The sequence below is a fragment of the Euwallacea similis genome, chromosome 3, assembly GCF_039881205.1.
Source record: "Euwallacea similis isolate ESF13 chromosome 3, ESF131.1, whole genome shotgun sequence".
Classification (NCBI taxonomy): domain Eukaryota; kingdom Metazoa; phylum Arthropoda; class Insecta; order Coleoptera; family Curculionidae; genus Euwallacea; species Euwallacea similis.
The window spans coordinates 4,542,349-4,564,566 of NC_089611.1; the positions used below are offsets into that span (position 1 = coordinate 4,542,349).

The following is a 22,218-nucleotide window of genomic DNA, read 5'->3' on the forward strand; positions in this document are numbered from 1 at the left end:
ATACTTAAAATGAGACTATGCCTTGTTAAAGGCAATTTATTGTCATCTAGTTAGGAAACCGACGACTTCGGGAAACCTTGCAGGCAAACCAACTCTTCAGATAAAACTATATCCTATCAGGGATTCTATTGAGCTATGCATAAATGAAAATATCTGCTTTAAAAATTGAATTTGCGATTTCTAAACTGGAAAAAGACTTGAGTTGCGACCTTGAATACAATTAGAAACATGTCATCTGGTACTTTTCATTCATAAGGTTTCCTCCAAAATGTGAGTTAAACGACGTCGATATCAAAAGTACATAAAATTAATAAAATTCCTAATCAAAGGCGAGAAATTTATGCTTCATGGATTTTCTAAGTAATGAGAACCCGTACCATGAATTGCGGTCAGTTAACACAATACCTTTTATTAAGAGGGCATGCAAACAAAGAAAAGAATCTCAAAACAAAGTTGTTAATTGGGAAAGTTGGAGCAATCGTATCAGTTTGTCTGAACAAATATTTGTTTTGCTGGACATGTGTGAAACGAAAAACAAGACATCGATGGTCGCTTAGAAATAAAAATTGTTTGGATCACAGTAGATTCCTCTTATAGTCTTGCGAAGCGTGATTTGCACTATGGAGCTTACATTAACGGTAATTAAACAAATATTAATTGGTAATAAATTTTACTATTCAGAAATCGAATCCTTATATACCCGAACTAACCTGAACTAACCCGTTCTAACTTTCCCCGTCCCCTGAATCGCTCCAACTTGATAATCTTAAATGACAACATATTTTGTTATATATTTTTGCTCCTCAGACATAGCCATTGTAAGTCTTCAAATCATCATCCGGTATGTGAAGGTAATAGTCCAGAAATGACTTATGAAATGTAGCTATTCTTACCGTATGTTCGCGAGCATGTGATCAGGGGAGGATCTGAGACTCTGCCCTGATCCCTAATCCTGATCCTGACCTAAATTCGCGTTAAGCGGCCATCGACACGAGCACCCTTAAAGTCCACACATGGACTTGTTTGGTCTTCAAATATAATTTTTCCCGTGACCCATTGTCGGCACAATTCTCCACGCTCTACGTCAAGAAGGGTTGGCTCAATAGGACCAGGTTATTGCTGTCACTGCAGAGCCAATTCGATCCTAATTGGGAAACTTCCAAAGTGCATTCGGATTAATTATACTAAACGACAGTTAGGGACTTCGACATGTTACGGCTTCGACAAATAAGCATAACTCGTTTGCAAGGATTAATTTTGCTCGGACCCGCTTATGGCTCGACGGGTTTTATTGCCCGTTACCGTTTGGATGCGATTTCATAGAGGAGGCATTAATCTGACGTAACTTTGTTTGCCTTGTGAAGTCCCGGACGTTTCTCTAGTGGCTGTATTTGTAAGTCTTGGATTTGGGCAACACGTGTAGCCTTGTGTCGACTCAATAACAACAGTAAATTGAACGCGTTGTTCAAATTACTGGATGTAAGGCCGAGTGGCGCAAATTTCAGGCAGGCCGTTTCGGCATGATTACACGGCCTCACATAATTCCGTAATCACCGGCATTCAATTACGTTCCCTGAACTTGTGCCAATTACTGTAGTTGGGCGCCAGTTGCGCTGCCGCAGCTGTATGTTGCAGTTTCGCAGAGGCGTCCACCCAAATTAGGCTTAATATATCTAAGACATCGTAAATTGTCCTTCTATAGCCTTGTCTGCTTCGTCCAATAATCATCTAATAATGAGCCTTACTCTGAGCAAATTTGACTATGGGCAAAGGAGCTATTTACCATGGAATTCCAATACCCACTAATACGCGTATAAATGGCTATTTGCCATCCATATATGTGCGTATCTGGATAGGAAACTCGCACAGATGTGTCCAATAGTACATTAAGGATTAGATAATAAAACTAAATTAGTTCCAGCAGCGACGAATATTCATGAGAATACGTTTTTGGTTTATAGGAACTAATCCGTGTCTGAGACCCTCCTAATCAGCATCAGCTCAATTAATCTTGCTTAACCCTCCCTGTTTGAAAAAGCCCGTCTACTAAATTTTCGCAATATAATTGGAACATAAACGAAGCAATATATTTTTTAGATAGTTAGCGACCATGTAATCCGCTTGGCACGCGGACTTAATTCGCCGTGTGTAGATCTTAAGCTTCAGCCGACGATAAACAGAATCCAAAGACCCTCTTTCCTCTTAGTCATTTCACACTCGAGCTACCCCGGGTCTGACCCAAACTTCACCCCGATAGACATGTAAGTTGGAGGTTGATCGAATAAATCATTGTCTAACTGATTTGGTAAACATTATTTCGGATTGGGAACTATGGATGTGGGTAACATCAAACGAGTTTATTGGGAAAGACATATAGATGCTGAAGCCATCATTTTGGTCTTTCATTCAGATTGATACATCAGTGGAGTCCTGAACTGTTTAGTACTGAAGCTGTGATAGATAAGCGTTTTCGACATTTTCACATAAAGGCATAGTTTTTGTGGTTTGAGTACTCATTTATTGGTTTCACGTAGGTACTTGATTTTTTTAGTCACTGATCTGGTTATTCATATCTTGGGCCAGGTTTTCAATGATAATTGCAATAGTCTGAATTTTCATGCCGGGACATCGCTTCTGTCTTTCCAAAAATGTTCATATACCAAAGAGTGTAAGTTGGCTTAAATCCAGGATATAATTTCTGTGATCCAAAAACGCATCTTGAGTTGCAGAATGGAAAAAGTCAATTAAATCCTTCAGTGTCACTTTTGCGAGCCAGGTGGGAAAAATGAGCTTGCTCGAAAATCGAAAACTTGGTCCATGGTAATTCAGTGACATCGATGTCCAATTAATGTCCAATGGACGTCCAATTCTTTTGTTGAATCCAATTCTTTGAAAAGTGATCATCTGCTTACACCAATCCGTATAAAGCGAAGACAATAGCCAACTCTGCACTGTTCTTCAACATAAAAAGGAGAAAAAAGGAAGGATATTGTTTCCTTGTGGCCCTCCAGAATGGCTTTTGACCGTCGATGCGGAAAGCTTTCCACGTCTTCGAATTTTACGATACGTTTTTATTTTACAAAAACACGAAAGGGATTGAATTTATATTGGGCGAATTATCGTTACCCATGCACTTTCCACATTGTTTTTTATTGTAAAGGTGAAAGCGTTTCTGTTTGTTTTCGAATGGTATCTTTAGGGTCAACGATGAGGAGATTACTAAACATGACCGGAACAGCGTTACGGTAAAGTTTTCCACTTGAGCCCTGGTTCTGAGCAAAACAATTTGTTCTCGACAGGTGCTGGGGATATTGTTCTGTACACTTATAAAGTTCTGCAACTCGTTTGCCTGATAAATTTGCGTTGACGGGCCGACCAGGAAATATGTAATAAAGTTCATAGTGGTTTATGATGTTTCAAATAAAACTTTCCGTTGAAGGGATTAAATATATCGCTCTTTCTTGTTTCAGCCCATTATTTTTACGAGACCCGCCGGTTTATCTTTTGAGTTAGATACAAAAGCACTAGTTGCTCGTATCAAGCCAACACAGTACATGGATTATTCAAATTCCCTCACACATTTCCGTTGATTCAAATAATCTCGGCTTCATTTATACGCGAAATAATTTAAGAGCGACCCAGCTCATTCCGCAAACAATAAAGTTCATCCAATTAGATTAAAGGCAGAGCCTTCAACTTAAACTAGACGACACGGGACTGTGCAACTATGCAAGTTTCACTTCAATGTCTAATCCCATCCAGACAAACGAATTTCTCTTCTTGGCAAACGTCGCTCAGATCCGGGTTTATTTTGTTCTGTGTGAGGGAAATGAGGCAAAAAGATGCATATTTGCATAACATTTCGGCGAACGGGTATTATTCACTGGATTGCCGGGATAAATGAACGGAACTGGGTCGAATATATTTGTTGGAAAATTAGATTTTCGTTTGAAGACCCAAGTAGTTCCTTTTAATGAGGTCCAAAGATGAACATCTTTATTTTCCCATTAAAACCGCTCAAAATTGGAACAACTTACTCAAGGCGATCAATCCATTTCAATGTTGAGTCGTTAGTCATACACTCTGACATTTATCAATTTCTCGGAAATCTGCTAGATATCCCGATCCTAAAGGAGTAATCTTCGACACCCCGTATACAGTGACTGTACCAATCTTAAAGACCAAAAAGAAGGAAAAAAATATGGGAAGTGATTTAACTTTAATCCGCCGTAGTGCGCTTGATTAAAATTTTCGAATAAACACTGAAAGAGACACTTTGAAGCAGAAATCTAAAACTGCAATACGTTTGCTTCTCCCAAAAAGTAACAAATTTCCCAGTGATGTGTTTCAACCCCAGATTCACCCAGAAAACCCCGCCCTACCTACATCACTCAGGATCATGTTTGTTTTGTTCCAGACAAAACTAAATGAAGCAAAAGAATGTTCTGTTTGCATATAATTTCAACGCAGATTTCTCCTCGGCTTTCCCAGGTATAGCCTCTCTCAAATATTTATTGGACCCGACGTCTCCTGGAGATTTCCAAATTGGCATCCAGTTTTCCATGTCACGGCCCTGAACTTTCGCCTGTACGGTTCCATAACTTCGCCGAATACGACACGCATTTTTATGTTCCCGCATAACCCACAAAACGCTTACTAGTTTTTCAGGACAGCCACAGTAAAACCCCCTAATCTACGGGATACGCTTCTTGGTGGAAAATAATGGATGTGGAACACAGAAGGCTGATAGTACCTCAGTATTATTTATTTACGTAAAGATAAGTGTTGATACATGAGCTAGCTTTAGTGAACGAGGGAGAATCCAATCCGAAAAAATTGATAAGCACATAAAAGATATTGGATTTGATTGTAGAGAACTCTACCGACGATTTCCAATTATGTAATTAATGTTTTAAACCTGGGTAATTTAATTCAGTGAGGCGCATGAGTTGAATGACCTTTGTTTTACCCCCAATACGTCCGAGGGTGAATACGAAATGACGGAACAACAAAAATCCGCCCGGACATTGATGAGTCGCCCACAATGAGCTTCACAAAGCGCAATGTTACGTGCGATCCACTGCCCTTATCTCGTCCTTCCGTCCACCAATGGATTTATTAAACTTTACATTGTATGGCTCAAATGGTGGGGTTAAATGGGGGTAGTTGTCTTTTTATCGAGGTCTTTGTGCTTTATTTTATCACACTCTCGCCATTCTTTTTTGTTAAGTTTGCCTAATTTCAACAAATCCCTTTCCCTTGAATGGTGCATCTGCAATCACTCCTTTTCGAATTCAATTTCAATACGAAGCGAAACAATAAAAACCAAAGCAAATAACGTCCGCTATTAAAGTTCGTCCAATTTTGATTCCTTCTCCTCCACATTTGTTGGTTTAGTGTCGCCATCAAGCTTTAAACGTCTCCGTTTTTATTCCGTCTTTGTGCATACCGATTTCCTATACAAAATATATAACCGTTCCCCAAGTTTTACTATTGCATTACTTCGAAAATTGTTGCCCCAAAACTTTTTGGTTTTATACACGAAGTTTGAAAATATCCTTCCATTCGGTTGGTTACACTCCGATTGATTTTGTTTAAATATTTTTATGTCGATGTCCCTCCTGGAATTTGTTTTAATTTAGTTAAGGACCTGGAATAACTGTAAGCTGTTGGAGTTAGATCAAGTTAAATGAACTGGCACGAGTCCGTGAGTAATCTTTCTGTTCCGGCGTTATTAAATTTTCTTTCATAATTGGAAGGGCCATGAGAGTGCTCATACATGGCTGGTTGGTTTTCATATACCGGCTAATGATGTGTCTACAATTGAAAAATCCACTCTTGCGTTCATGCATAGAGCTTTGCTCATGCCTTAGGAATCGCATATTGTTTTAAAACTATATTTCAGAGAGTAATGTCTAATATTAAAATGTTCTAGTTGAAGTTGAAAATATTTTAAAGTTTCCTCTTCGCGAGTCTCCAATGCCACTCATTAGGAGCTCGCTGGACTAATCTCCATGTTAGCAACCTTCGCGAGCCTATTTGTTTTACCAATTCCCTTTTGATGCAGTTTCTCGATCATAATCTTTCTTTCCATTGATTTGCCATCAGAAGCGATGAATCTTATATTGGCCCATTTGGTTTGAGACAATCTTTGGTACCTGGTCCACAAAAACTATACATTTTTCGAAAAGTCGTAATTCGATTGCGGCCTTTGAAATTGTACGTTATATTTGTCTTCTTCTCATATCTAAGGAGGTATTCTTGGCAAAATCCCTAGATACAAGCAACTAGGAATCCCCTTATTTATATAGTAACATTTTCAACTTTTTGCCTGCAGACTATCTAGTCTCATCCTGCAGAATTCAAAACTCCCGGGATTTAAAATTATGGTTTCCCTTTGTTAACGCATACCGAAATTCCCATCCATACGACGACGTCTAATAAATGCCAACTTCCAGGGTTGTCTTAACGATAATAACCAAACTTCGTACATGTTCCTTTTATAATTCTAGCTATATAACTTTATAACGTTATATCCGTAGTGAAAAGACACCTAAGAGATTAATTTGGGCCCAACAAAAACCTAATCTTAGTTTAAGCTTAATTTTCGAAATTGTTATGCAAGTTTCGACAAAGGCGCGGGCTTCGCTTAATCTCAATAACGAAGATAATTGATCCCGAGTACGAAATTAACCGGGTAAAAAATGATGTTGAAATGTGTTGTACATTTTTCTTGGAGGGTAATTGGGGAAATACTTTGTCGAGTTAAGATGCAATTCTTAAGATAATTTCTCTTCATTACGAACAAATAAGTTCTTTTTCATTTTCATCGGAAAAGACCATTAACAAAGAAACTATTCCAGTATCTCCAACTTTTCTCGACTCAAAGGACAAAAGAAGTTGGGAGTTAAACTGTCTGGTAAAATTCAACGATTATGGTTTTCTATTGTCCACATACCTTAAACGATCCTTTCGAGGTATTTTCCTAAATGTAAATCCATTTGGAAGTCATATGAGAAGTTCAGCTCGTATAATTAGCCAACTTACTACATTAGAACGGCTGCCTTGGCTCTCTGCTTTCCTGCTCGCAATCATACCAAAAGTTATTTTACAGAGTAATTTCCGTACAATCTGGGTCGGCAAAATTTACCTAATTATCTTTAACTTTGCCGCGTTTAGGAATTTAAATATTTGAAAGATAAGGTTTAATTTAGTGTACTCAGGACGATAGTTAAAGCTTCTTATTATGCGAAATATTGAGCACCGCAGTTTCGTATTACGAAGTAATAAGATCAGGCTACAGCTGTAGTCGAATTGAAGTCTATTGCAGCCGGATATTTGTCTCTAAATTTGTAGTAATTGAGGAGGAGGAAGCGAGGAATAAGATGATCATGAGTGCTTTATGCACGCGATTGTCAATGTTCGGTTAGTTTCCCAGATTAAATTGATTGATTGTCACTTTCTCGCTTGCAGGGAGACCATATTCGGTGTACCGTGGTCGCAGAACTTATGTCCTGATGCATATGCACGGGGGCAACAAAATTACAAGCAATGTGAAAAGTGGTAATTTGATATTCTAACGTGTTAGATGTGAAGTTATCTGTCTATTGGGGATTTATTTAACTTCCTCGTGCGTGAGGAGACGTATTTTCATAGCAAAATTCCCTGAGATGAGCGCTGTTCTGCATTGCGAAATTGCTCGATTTCTTTAATAACGTTCTCAACTTTCCATATTACGAAAAGTACTTAGTCCTACACTGAATAATTCACAGCTTCCGAGAGGCAGGGTTTTGGAGGTCGTTATTGCATTCCCAATCAATCCTTATGATCTTCGTAATTGAGTAACGTTTGGCAACTCCCTAGGAATTATGAAGGATTCCTCGAGTGCCCTCAAATCTAGAACTATTGCTAAGTTGATAGGGGTGTTCGCTTATGGTTCCGAAAGAAAAGGGCCCCTTTCCCTGATACAATAACGTCAGCAGTACCAAAATGAACGTAAACATCATGCTTGGTAACCCTTCATTTAAATATTTTACCGCTCTTTTTCTCAGAATAAGCTCCTGTTAATTAGCATTACATGTAACGGCCTCATTTTCTGGATATATGATGATAGGTAAAACGAGCCCATCCCCGCATTCGCAACTTTTCAGTTTCAGGCACGTCTACGACCTTTTTATTTTATCGTCGAGTTTTAATTAAAAACATAAAATTCTGCAGAAATATGTGTGTGTTAAAGCTGCTAGGTTTAATTCGTCGGACGTTAAAAGTGATGTATGAATTCATTGCTCAGCTCGTCAAAAGTTTTATATTCCCGATAAAGACAAAAACGGGTATTTATCGATGACAAAAAGGGTCGATATTGCACCTTGCACGTAATCGTTTTTCGAATGTAAATGAAAAGTGAGAAACGATATTGCTGGCGTGACGAAAAGAAAAACGAAACGATTTTAATTATGGGCAACGCCCAGACTGCGTCATGTTTCTCAAGGAAAAAGTGGCATGTGACTGTTAAGTTCGCACTGCCACGTTACAATTTTAAGGCAATTTTATTAAATTATGCGCGAAGGAAGACAGAGGAATTTTGCAGAAAAGCGAACCATTTTGTTCTAAAGCAATCATTTAATGCAAAGCGATTCGGCTGAATAAAGCGGCTGGGCTATTGCGTAGTTCGACCACAATCCCAGTTTCAATTAAATAGTTTCCACAGATTTACCAAAGAGTGAATACTACGAATGTTCCAATTGAAGTGAGGTAAATTCTGTACATTGCCCTCTTTACGCCTGGGACGAATGAGATATTAGAAAAATAAAGCTTTTCGTTCCATCACAAACTTTGAGAACAAAATAAATCAATAGCAAACTCCCTGGACGTGCCTTCGCCAAGAATAAAAGTATACCTTCCCAAATAAGAAACCGTGCAAAATATCACGTACCTAGGTAATATCCTAAGTTTTCCTCTAATAGAAACCTTATTAGTTTCGGTCAAGACTGTCCGTACATACACGGCTTGGTTTTTAATGTTCATAAACTTTTTCAGTCAAGACTGGGTGATGGCGGAGAAACTTCCTGAGTTTTAAATGAAATTTAGCGACACTTTGTGGGACAATAAGTTTTTGATTAAATTTTGAAAATATGGGTTTAATTTGTTAGCGAAGTTGTGGGCATCTTAAGTGCCTTCTTTGACTGAAAACGTATAATCCGATATTTCGGGCATTTTTTCGAGTGGCGAGGAAGCTCTCGGAAAGCAACAAACTATCGACCAAAACTTTATATCTGTTGTATTGTTTTCGTTTTGTAGAAATGTGACAAAAAATTATAGAAAATCAATGACGCTGTAGCAGCTTTTCGCTCTAATCGCCTAATAGGCCTCCTATGTAACAACACAACTTCTCTATCCCAATATTATTAACTTGTAACCTCAACTTGCGGCGACTCAAATTTCAATGAGAACCCCCTTCTCTTCAAATCAATGAAAACACTTTCAGGAAATTCTAGAAAATTTCAACCTTCTACCATGTTTTGCGACTATTTTTCGTGACTACTCAAGTTAAAGGAAATTTCATCCCACTTCCAGGTCAATCTAGAGACTCTCGAAACCTTCTGCAGTATTGAAAAATCATGTAATCTTCGTCTTTTTTTCCAAATGCAATAAACTTGAAACTGCACTCTGTGATGACTTAAATTTTGCCCGCAAATCAATGAGCGCACTTTCAGATAGTTCTAGACTTAATGCAAATACGGTACCAAAACCACCTAAGTCTGGGTCTCAGGCTCATGAAGTCCTAAATAAATAGAGGTTATTTGAAAATTGATTATTCGTTTTTTTTTAGACGATTTCTCCATGGATCCCCGAAGTAGCTGCGATCAGAGTTCGAAAACTAGACAGCTGCCTTTTTCTGATTTAGTAAATCTGCAGCTTGTGAGGCAGTATAAGGAGCTCCTTCCACATTCTTTAGCGACTCTCTGAAATTCGGTTTTCATTAACATTTCTTCATTGTGAAGAGTCTATTTAGATAATTGTGCTTTCGTAGCTTAATGCCAACCCCAGGAGGCCTTTTCAGTTCGGTTCCTCCTATTTATTCGATTCTTATTGCTCCCCATGCCATACTACAATATTCCTTCTGGACCGCATTGCCAACAAGACAGTGTTTTCCTAGATGACAATTTGAATAATGACTTCCCTTGTATTAGCTATTTACGGATAAATTGACTGCAAGCAAATACCAAGAATATTTAAACTTAAAGAATTAGTCATAGTTAATCATGAGACGAGAAGTCACCTACATATTGCGTCATTACTGTGTTGTAACATTCAGGAAAACGCCGTAATTTTAAAGGACAATTTGTAATTTTGTACCGGATAAACGCAGCACGTGCTTCTGACAATCACTATAAGAAGTTAATTTGCACTAAAGAAATATGAGCTTTCCGAGGTATTGAGTTTTAATTATTAAGCGAGGTAGTCTTGAATATAACTGGCTAATGTATTACATTTGAATTTTTGCCTGCCGAACAGAATTTGTAGGGAAAGTGTCGTTTTTACTGCATCTCGATCCATAAAAACCAGAAACGAAGGCACAAGGATGTAAGCTTATCCGAAAGCCCCAACTCAGTGTTTTCAAACGACTGGTTTTTGCAATAATCAATGGCCGAAAAAATGTTATGGGCCTCCTCACGAACAGCAGCCCAATCGTGTCGGTCTCAAAACGTGACAAATTACTTTTTCATTCAGGTTTTCCAATTGAGGGCACGGAAATATTCTGAATGTAACTATAAAATAATTGCTCCCTTACAAAAAAACCCTAATTGCTATAAATTTCCTCGACAAACGATACATTCGACAAGTCGAAGAGGGGGCGGTATCCACTATACAGAATGTACCCAAAGGAGCCCTATATAAATCGTATCTCATGAATCTATCTCACTGTCGCAAAGAGCTCGAGCTGCGGGACAATATATCAGTCGGTCTGAACTCAGAAATATCCGCAAAAAGTAGAAAAAATGCGAGCCATGTGCTGTGCAATGGAGATATTACTCCTGGGGGATGATAATATTATGACCTAGATATTTGTTGATTATAAATAGCATGCCTCTGGCACAAAGACAGATCTGTTTAAAAAAGAACCTAAAGAGTATAGTCATGTTACGGCTAACCTGGGTCGTAACGCCGACCTGAAAGTTTCATAAGAGTTTAATTAATGACTCGAATTTTGCTTAAAGTGTAACGGGGAACAAAAACCACGGGTTCAGATTTGCGTTAACATCAAACTACTTAAAACTAATTATAAATTTCAGGGCTTCCTTTAGCCCGAAGCACTAAAAGTGAAATTTAGCCAAATTTTTATGTTTCTTGGTTGCCGGAAGTTCTTTAGAGAAGTCTCGTATTGCAGCGAATTAATTACCAAGTGCTAATTAAGAGTTTTGAAAATACTTCCTAGTGAAGTTTTTGTTTATTCTCACGGGCGATGAAAGGACTGAACTCGTGAAAGCATCAATATGAAGAAGATGATGCAAAAGGATAAGGATGAATTAAAATTTAATAACTGAAACCAGTACTTGAAGCTTTATTTTGGATGATTCCGCAACCTCAAATATTTCCTTGTCTGCGAACATTTTACCTGCAGGATTTTTTTTATTAATCATATCCACTCTCCTCATTTAATTTCCTCTTCAGCCCCTTGCTCCATCTCAAATATCTTTGTTTAAAACATTTCTTAGTCTCAGGGTAGGTCTAAACGTCCCCATAATCCTTCCCAGTAATCACAATCGATACACTATTATTTCCTGACCCATATTTTCCTGCACCACTACTCTTGAAACTTTTGCTAAAACTCTTGATTAGTTTTCTGGACTCACCACTTAATGTTAGAGTTTTGCAGTTGAAATAACCGTCCATTAACTAATTTCCCGCATTATCTTGTATTAAAAATTAAAAATTGATGTTTGAAACAGCTCTAAACTATCCAGTTTGTCCCAAATTGGTTGTACATGCATGGGGACCTGGTTGCAATAAGAGATACAGAGGCGGTTAAATGGGAAAAGTTTTAGAGAAACTGATGAGGAACTCATGCCTCGTTTAAAAATTGCTTTGGGGGTTTCAGGTTTTCAGAGAAATTTTAAAAAGGTGAACTGTAGTTTCGCCCTTACTTCCCAAACCAAGCTAAAAGCGAATTTGAAGATAAAATCTTATTAGGATACGTTTTTATGTATGTAAATGCGTTGCCCCATCCGGGATTTTTGCATTTTCGGAAAGCGCTTAAAAAACTTTTCGACGATGTACTTGTTGACAACATTATCTCGTTTCTAAAGTGAAAAATAAAGCTTTTTCAATGTTTTGTCATAGTAAGCTTTCGAGGGTTTTTGCCTTCCACCATGAAAAACAAAAGATACTTTACAACCCTCCTAAGTGACACAGTTGATTTGCAAGTGAAATTTCTGTGTAAAATTGCTCTATCAAACCGGAAGCAAATTATTCAAACGACGACAAAGTGAACATGAACTCTATTTCAAATTAAACAGAAACACAACTACAGTAGCCTCATCGTACGTCCAATAGTTTCCCTAAGGGCCAAATTATTAATATGCTGTCAACTTTAACATCCAGCTAGATTCCACAGGAACAAAGAATCTGGCTAATACTAAGGCTCTATTTCCACCTTCTCATGGACATTCGCTTCTAGCTAAATCATTCCCCGTTTAATCGACTTTTTTGACAAGCGAAATCCCCATACATGTAAAACGAATTTGGGACGCATAGCATATGCAGTTATTAATACCTATAGGACCCGATGTGATATTAATTGTATCCTTAAAGTGCATTAGCAATGTAAAACTGTAAACTGGATTAAATCATATTACCCAAGAGAACCAAGCAGCAGAGAAGAATTCACATTTACCCCGTATATACATATCCGCGATTTGGCTTCCCAATTCGACCCTGAAGCAAAATTCAAATTTTAATGGGGCCTTGTATTAAAATGGCCAAGCCCAATTTAGATAAAACTAAAAGCTTTGCGCGTCCATTTCAAAAGTCCCCCCACCCTCCTATCTAAAAGGGTTTATCTCTGGGGGCAGGTGGTCAAACGCGGCAGAAGCCTCCCCTGCTTTGGTTTTTATTAACCCTAGTTGAATAGTCTGACGTCGTGGTGCTGCAAATGCATTTTCGCTGTAATTTTCACTTCGCTTATTGCAGTTTGCCTTTGTATTTTCGGCATATAGTCTAATTACCGGCACCCCCACCCCCACACACCCCCGAATAAATGACCAGATAGATTTTAATTTCGGTTAAACTGTTAGGAACGGCTATAGTGTGTCTAGCTGGCCTGTGGTTTTCACTCTCTTTACTGTGAATGCTGTATTTTAATTAAGGGCCTGGGAAATATTTGTAAAGGGATTATGCTTTTTAATTAAACTGTTTTCGGAATTGCCAAGCTCGCTTTGTTTGGCTAGCGCCAGCTTTGTTTCGGAATCTAGTTGTTGCCATCCACAATTGCCGGTTGCATATTTGGAGCCAAGTAATCAAAATTGAAAATTGAGCAAAGCATAAGGTTGCAGAAAGCATAGGGGATGCATAAGCCAAACTTAATTGGTTATCGATAATCACATTAAATGCTGATTGCTTTGTCCGGAATGTGCAAGGCTTACAAAAGCCGGTATTGACAATTTCTTTATAAATTAGCTCGGGAATTAAGTCATGAATTTCTCCATGAAATTTATAGGTTTTGCACTGAACAAAATATAAAAAATAAAAAACCAAATTAATAGAAAAAGGGAATTATATCGATATCATCCTGATGTATCACGCAACACTGCTGCGTAATATTATTACGAACGGTTTGAAGCTTCATTACACGCGCTTATCTGTAATTATTGGTTTTTATTATTAGTAATTTGCTGGTGTAGGAATGAAAAGTACTTTACATTTTCCGAAAATTCGCTCAGTTTAACTTGCTACTACTGACAGAGAAATGTAAAGTTAATTCCCGTTCTCAAAGGGATGGGATTTTTTATTCATTGGACTGAAATGTATAAAAATACGACAACATTATTTTCAGGCTCCGGAACGTTTCGTGCCCTCCCATTTCACCGGCGAAAAAGCAAATAAGTGGACTTTGGACAAGGGCAAGGGTGAATTTTTCAGCGGCCCTACTTCACGTGAAACTGTCAAGAACTGGCGCTTTTTATATGTATTTTTCCCCACGCGAATGAAACAGTAATAAGAGGGTGGCCAGACGTCATGCAATTTACAAATTTGGGTAATTACTCCCGTAATCTGTGTTACGAGTATTTTTAATTTAGATAACGCCGCTTCTATTTCTGGTTTTTGTTTTTTTTTTTGAATGCGCGTTTTGATGATAACACAACGTGAAGTTTCATTTTTGGTTGTTTTCGGGAACAATTATTCTGAAATGAGATAAGTTATGGTTTCAACATTCGCAGTAGTTCCATTTAATATCTTCGAAAAGCGGTGTTCTTCCGACATAAAGCGTAAAGTATCCGGACGAATCTTGCAAAAACGGGCGTCGAACAAACACCATAAAGAAGTCTAGCTCTAGCAAAGATAGAGCGAACGGATATCGATAAAAACAAAACGACCGACGAAAATCGTATACAAGTTTGCAGCGGAAACTTTTTCTCGGGGTACAGCGAAAAGCGATAAATATAGCTCTCGCTAAGCATGATAATATGCCGCCTGCAAAATATGCTCTTTATGAGGCAAGCATGGAAAATCGCTTTTCTGGAAATAATTTGCGCTGCACTTTCGGTGACTCTATACACGAATATATTGTCCTTTGATGCTCCCTGCACGTTCAACAGTTTTGCAAACCGCCGATCATAAATTTCAGTTTGCAACATTGTATGTCTTAATATTGGGGTTAGCATAATGCTGCCCTCAGCTCCTCCTCCCACTTTCCAAACCCGAATATAAATGTCTCGAGAAATGATATAAACTGCTTGGCTATGGCCTTTCGTAGGGGCGGAATTTTGCCCTCTTTCAAGAAACTGTCGTTCAAAGTTGTGTTTTCAAAGATAGGAAAACTTGAGGAAATCGTTGGCAGTGGAAAGGTCCAACTGTTTATCACTTCCAAATGCGATGAAAATGCGAAGAACATGTATCGAATTAGCATATTAGCAACTGGAATTATGCGATGAGAACCCGACTCCACAAGAATTCACCTGTTCTTAATACACAATTAGATTATGGTTGTTAATATTGGAGATAGAGGGAGAATAATACTCAGGATTGGTGAGTTATTTTTGCTAAGGTGTTTCAAATTCCATTATCAAGCTTTGTGGCCTAGTTAATAACAGCTATAAAGTATCCATGATTGATTTTAGAGTTGGAAATTTGATTCCCTGAACTTTCCCCTAATTGCTTGCTCTCACTGGAAACTTTTGCAAATCTCTCCGAAACTATTTATTGATTGATTTAATCTCATGACACTCCTCTTTATGAGCTAAAGGAACAATTACAATACAGTTTGGCTTTCAAAAGTGCTTAGAACCTGTGTAAAGTATGAAAAAAATCCTGAAGAGAAAGACAAAATTACTACATTCGCAGAGTGCATCCTCCTAATTTATCTTTCTCCAAAAGCTGGGATTGAAAACTACATTCTCTCTTTCTTCAAATTTGGAAGAGAAATCTGCTGCGTCTGATCCTCCAAAAGAATTTTTCCTGAATCAAAATTAAATGTTATTTAATACGCCCCAGTGACTGCTTAATCCTCCGAGAATTCACTTGAAATACCCCGTATTTAACGCTATTTTAGAGAGATCCTAATGAGGCTAGCCATGTTCTCCCGAAACGTGAACATTTAATGAATTTGAGGCGACTTTTCGTCAGCACGATGCACTTCAATTATACCTCGGGGAGGATTGGTTTTAACGAAGCTTCGACGAGGAATTCCCCCCTTTTCCTGCTATTCCTTTGTTTGCCCGGCTACGCACAGTTGAAGCTTTAAGTGCCGCAAATTGGAAAAAGAACAGAATTTTGGTTGGGCCGTCTTTAAAAACAAATTAGTGCTGCGCTTCCGCAGCTTGTGCAGCGCATTTTAATTAATTCCGTGAAGCGGCAAGTAATTGCACTGCCGTCGGAATTCTGATCGATATCGGTAAAACTCAATTTCTGAGAATATTTGCCCACCCTGATCAAGCAGAAGAATCAGCAGATCGTCGAGTTAAGGCTTGGCACCAGAACTTGCAATAAATAAACCTGAAATAGGACTGAGCTGTAAAATTGCAATGTCCCTAATTCCCCAATTTATTTTATTGCAACAAGCTGCGTAATACACGCCAGCCAGAATTCTCCGCAGAGCAATTGCAAGAAGTAGTAATAACAGTGAATAGTGGTCGCTTTATCTTAGAAACTGACGCCGCCGGTTATTTTGAAAATTGGAGCCTCTATTTATGTAATGGAATCCCCCGGGGAGTCTCTTTACCGAGATGGAATTATCGTTTGCTATTTTTGATGTCGGCAATATACTTGAGAGTAGGAGCATATCAGCGGCGAACAAAACGCTTAAAAGTAGTTGGAATCATCTTGTCGGGTCTAACCGTAATCCCCCAAATTGCTCCAAAGTCGCAACACGATATTGAAAAAAACAGAGGGAGAGGAATAAGCTCTCTTCTTCGTTTTAATCTAATTAAACCGGGAAGGAAATTGAAAACAAAGCAAAAAGCCGACTACAAAGCCTCACTAAAAATAAGATTTCTCAATTTTTTAAATGCACTCTATTCTCCGTTTAATTCTGTTAATAACGCAGAGCTGAATATTGCTTATTTTCAACTTTGAAATGAGGCTATGAGTCTCTCTTCAAACGTTACTTATTTTAATATTTCTTCCCCCAAAACCAGACAATATAATATAAAAGCCTTTTTATTCCTGTTTGAGTCCTAATTCGCAACTGCCGTTCTTAAATCAAGATCCTCGATAATTACGACGTCAAAGTAACAAGAGTGTCCCCCATAATTGCTCGGCAGCACAATAATTTTCCGTTTTCTTGGTCCTCGTTACTCGTTACCATTCGTTACCGCGTTTTACGGATACTCGTTATCCTTTTTGTCCCTTTTTATAATAAATGAGGATGAAAAATTGTAAAGATTTCCTCTGTTGTAGATAAGTATAGAAAACGTCTGCCATCGCTAGGGTTTAAATTTGTCAGGAATTGCCGAGATAATTCGTGACGTAAAATGGAAGGATATTGAAGAGGGGTGAAGCGATCATTTAAAGAATTCTGCCAAAGTGAAATTAATAATTCCCTGTATCAATCAATCAACACGTTGTATTGTCTTGAGTATGCCCATTATCTCACCACATAATTTCAAACATTTCGCACAGTTTCTTTGGCACATTTTGAGCCGCCCTGTATGTGTGACTCTACATTGTTGAATTTTTATTTTTATATTTTATATTAAAAAACGGAAATTAAAATAGCACACACTGTTATTTAAGAAGAAAATCAGTTTTGTCGTTAAAACAACTCAATTTTCGTTGGTCATAACATCAAAGACACTATTACCATGGAGACTCAGGGAGTAAGTCTAATAAATCGTCATGTCTTCTACAGCTTGAGTACTTCAATAACTGTTCGTGCCTTTACCCCATCTTCTCTAAATCTCTTCTAAGGCAGAAATACACCACTTACTCACATGGCTCAAAAAATAAACGTTTCTTTTGTGCAACCTTCGACAGAAAATTAGATCCTTTTGTCTCCTGGCAAGTAAATCTGCAAACTGTAGCTAAAACAAAATTGTCGTTCCCTCACTTTACACGTCCTGTTAAGCTTAATTGGCCGGCCATACAGGGTTCCAGAGCCAGAGAATGGTAAACAAGGGACTCATCAGATATCAAAGGAGTTTAGTATTCGGACCGTGTCGTCGTCACATATGTACAACATACGATCTTATTATATTGGGACCTTGTGTTTGAGCCGCCGGAAAGGCCAATCAAAGTTCAAGTTTGTAAATTAATAAACTTGCGCAAATAAACTATTCACAGCTTCAAGCAGGTAAATAAAATTTTATTACTCAATGAAGGGAATTTTGGGAATTCTTCATAAATTTTGAGTTTTCAAATTATTAGTATAAATATAATAACGACCAAATGGATAAATGTAAATTCTGGGTGGCATATTTTTCGAGCGTATGCTCTCCGGCAAACGCATATTTTATCGAATGAATTTATGAAATTTTCGTCTCGGCCCGATCATTCGTTTTTGGTTTTATTAAATTTTGATTTATGAAATTTAATTTCAAGTGACAAAAAATAATTAATAACTGACTCGTTCAGTTGTGCTGTTGGCTACATCCGGGTCTCACTTTATTTGTTCAATATTGTTTTTCAGTCAAATTTTCCGATCTGTCATTGATGCTGTAATTTATGAGACACGCAAAAGTTGAATTTATCAAATATGGAATGGCACATTTTTTGCTTTGCTCGACACTCATAAACCCATTTAATTATTTTCCCACTAACATAAGATAAAAAGGATGTATTGTGTGTAAAGACTTCACCGCTTGCTAATATTTAATTGAACTTACAGACAAAAATAGAGTTCATGTATATGCGCTCATAGTAAAAATGTTGTTGACTTATTGAAAAATGTTACCGACTGAACTTCGCTTCGTCTTCTCTAAGAACGCGAAACGCATTTTGGTCAACTATAATCAGCGTACGGCAAAGGATTAGTTTCCGCACTTGCTCAGTAAAGAACTGTTATTTTAACTATGTAACTTCGCTTAATGTTTTTCTCTGTCGTTTCAGAAATGTGGTGTATAATCTGACGTTGTCGGATTTGACTGAGCAGCAACGTCTAATTTGGTTCTCCAATGAACACGACGCAAAGATGTGCGTCATGAAAGGAAAAGACGAGGTGAGTGATTGAAAAATGTAAAAGGCGCCTTTGTGAAATTGAAGTAAGTGAGTGCGTCCTGTGAACTCGCAGCAACGAGTAATTAACAATTCAGGTGTTACTTAGAAAACTCATCTTATTTGAATTTCATGGAAAACCTAGTTGTGATTCTAGCAATATAACAACGTTAATATCTGATTCGTCTTGACAGCATCAACCCAACGAAAATACATAATAAAATACATGTTTTAATATTGCGAGCACATTTTTTTGCTTTTAGACAAAGACCCTCCCAGTTTTAGACCCAATTTAAACACACTTTACCCTGCACAAAAATAACTGTAATAGCATAATGACAAGGATAACAATCTTGAGGAACAGAGTAACTATAATGTAATACACGAACATGTTTTCAGCTTGGGCATGAACTCTATATCATTTTCTAGACAAGGGGTAACGCCTTTCCATGGCTTTCGCCCATGAATTTACTCTATTGCTTTTTTTCCATGCAAGTAATGTGTTTTTTCTATTTTCGTTCGACAGGATAATTGAAATCTCCTGCTTTCAATTCCCCAAATTGAATGCCCCTTTGTGAAATAGACATTTTCGCCCGCCAGTTATTACAGACTTACTTATTTTTCGCAAATACCTGAAAATATCAGGGTTAACGATAAACTTTCCATGCAGCCTCAAACAAAAACAAGCAAAAATCTCCGAGCTTAATTTAGAAGTGAGGCGCCATGACTATTAAAACCACCCCCTTGCCCCAGCCGTCCTCCTGAGATAATAAAAGTTGTAACTCATCACCATCCCACCCTGGGGACAATCTTTTTTACTGCTCTCGGCTCGTTTGAATGGGAAATCACCATTGTTCGTGGCCATTCATCGGTAAATGACTTGCCCAATTTCTTTTCTGCCCTCTTTGAAATTGTCAAGAAACCAAAACGGAGGCGATTTTTCAAATAACCAAAACAGATTTTGAAAGGGCCGGGCTTAATTCTACTCGTTAAAAGTTGGTTTCATATCAAATACAAGCAAAATAGTAATTAAATGTATGTAATTCCGTCCCTCATAAATCGCGATGTGGACATGGCGGTACCAAATAATTTAGCTGCAAGTTATTATGTTTTCCATTCGATAAATAACTTTAACTTGCCATAAATTCTAAATATGTCTCTATTAATATTTCGCAGGCAATAAACCCGTCATGCATTAAATTGCACTAGTACTAAATTTTATTTATTTATAAAGGATTTAACAGAAAGCTTTATGTGGGCACCCGACTCAATCTAATAAAACAACGCGATGTTTAATCGCAAATTGAAACGTCAATCCTCAAATTTGCTAGCTGCACTTAAGTTAATCTCCCCTCAGCTTCGACCCCCTTATCCCCTGAAATCTCGAAACTGAAACCAGCAACCGTTTAGCCGTAATAACTATAAAGATTTCAGACCAAATCCGCAACATCAATGACATCCAGCTAACTACGACCATAACGCAAACTAGTGCTGTATTATAATGTTCCCCAATGTGGCACTGGGATCGATAAAACCGAAACTGGGGCTTACAGGACTCCCGAAACGTCTCACTTACTTGTTTATCTGGCGTAAAACATAAGTTAGGTGTAGCGCCAGATATTTCTACACAGCTTAATGATCTCTAATTACCTTTTGGAACTTGTCTGTGTGAGTCTTGAGTTACCCGGGCTCCTAAAATTACTTTCCGTCTAATCCCGCCACGGGAAACTTAGAGATTATCGCTGTACAATATCTTTTACGTAGCGAATCTACTGACGTTATGGTGCAGGAAAGTTTAAATGAATTTGTAATTGTTAGCTAACGATCCGCGGTTTGGGTGTCGTGAGAAAATAGGCTTGTTTCGTAACAGCAAATATTATCCCAGTTTCTAGAGTTAACGTTATGATCTCGCCCATAATTCCTAAAATTCTCTTTTGGCTTGGATTTTGCCCTAGAAGAACACAAAATGCTGCGTCCATAGCGAGACCTAAAGTGACTCATCGAAATCAAACGCTGAATATTTATATGCGCGGGAAACATGGCTTACTGCGAGGGTGTAAGCCTCATTGTTGAATAGTCGATCGTCAGTCTAGGACTTGCGCACTTCGTCTAGCAGACTCCGCTCCCAAAAATGGAACTTACTCATATAGTTGCAATGCGAATATTTTTTCTAAGAAACTTACTGATTTATTGATAAGGGAAAGTTTCGATAATTTTAAGGAAATAGAGAAATCTACTCGGTAATCTGAGATCTTAAAAATAGCCAAATTCAGATCCAATAACCTAACAGGAAGCTACAACATTGCATATATTACTCTTTGGAGAGTCGTTTAAATGTTTTAGTTAGAAATGAAGAAAAGTGCAATTTCGAGTCACTAAAAATTGAAATAGCCTCCTGCAGAACTGCGATTATATCCAGATGTGAAATGACTGATGGTAATCAAATGCTGAATATTTATACGCGTAGAAAGCGTGGATTACTGCAAGAGTGCAAAGCGTGATTGTTGATTGGCGATTTGGTAAGTTGAAGACTTGCGCGCTTCCGCCAGCAGACTCCGTCCCCGTAAGGGGATTTATTCATGAAGCTGGCGTGTAGACGTTTCTTCTTGGAAGCTTATATTTCTCCAGGAAATAGTTCTGTTTTGCCATTTAAGACAATCTCAGACAAATTTAGATTGAGACAGGAACTCTTCCCCATTTAGAACAAACTGACAAATACTGCTCTATAAATAAACACAGTGAAGAGCACAAAACAAAAAGCGTCCTTTAATTTAGTACCCCCAGAGCAATCTGAAACTCCACTAAATTTCCCAGAATTTTTCACTCTAAGCTTTATAAACTTCCCCGACAACTTAATCTGTAACCCTTTGTATTCCACCGAGGAACGATTTACAAAATTATCTCCCTCGAGTAATCTAATCCGAAGAAATTTAAAACCGTGTCAAGACCGTTTAGCCGCATCACTTACTATTAACCAATAATTGTCCATTAAGTCTTTCGAAGTTTTTAAGAGATTTGGGAGCTTTTTAAGTTTCCGGGTGTAAAGGGTTCAGTTCAATTTGGCTGTCGATAAACTGAAATTGATATGAATGGACATAGCGTTTTCTAGATACGTGTTATAATTAACACGTATAATGTAGAGTGAAGTTGGAAATTAAATTCTGGTTTATAATTAATTTTCAAAGCATAAAAGTCATCGCATTAAATCTCTAAAATTGAGAATAAATCTTCTGATTATACAATAAACCACACCTAGTATTTATTTATTTAGTCTTCCTACTTCTTAAGAAATTTATGGTGAAATAGATACTTAGTGATATTCTTAACTTGGATATTCCAGATTTTAACGTA

General features: G+C 37.8%; 1 protein-coding gene across 1 annotated transcript in view; it reads left to right on the forward strand.

Moving 5' to 3' along the window:
• The window catches only part of Sema1a (semaphorin 1a), a 191,800-nt gene that overhangs the window by 149,115 nt on the left and 20,467 nt on the right, over nt 1–22,218 (forward strand). The window contains exon 5 of the mRNA XM_066406988.1: nt 18,763–18,871. Coding sequence (XP_066263085.1) covers nt 18,763–18,871 — 109 coding nt within the window. The remainder of the gene's footprint in view (nt 1–18,762; nt 18,872–22,218) is intronic.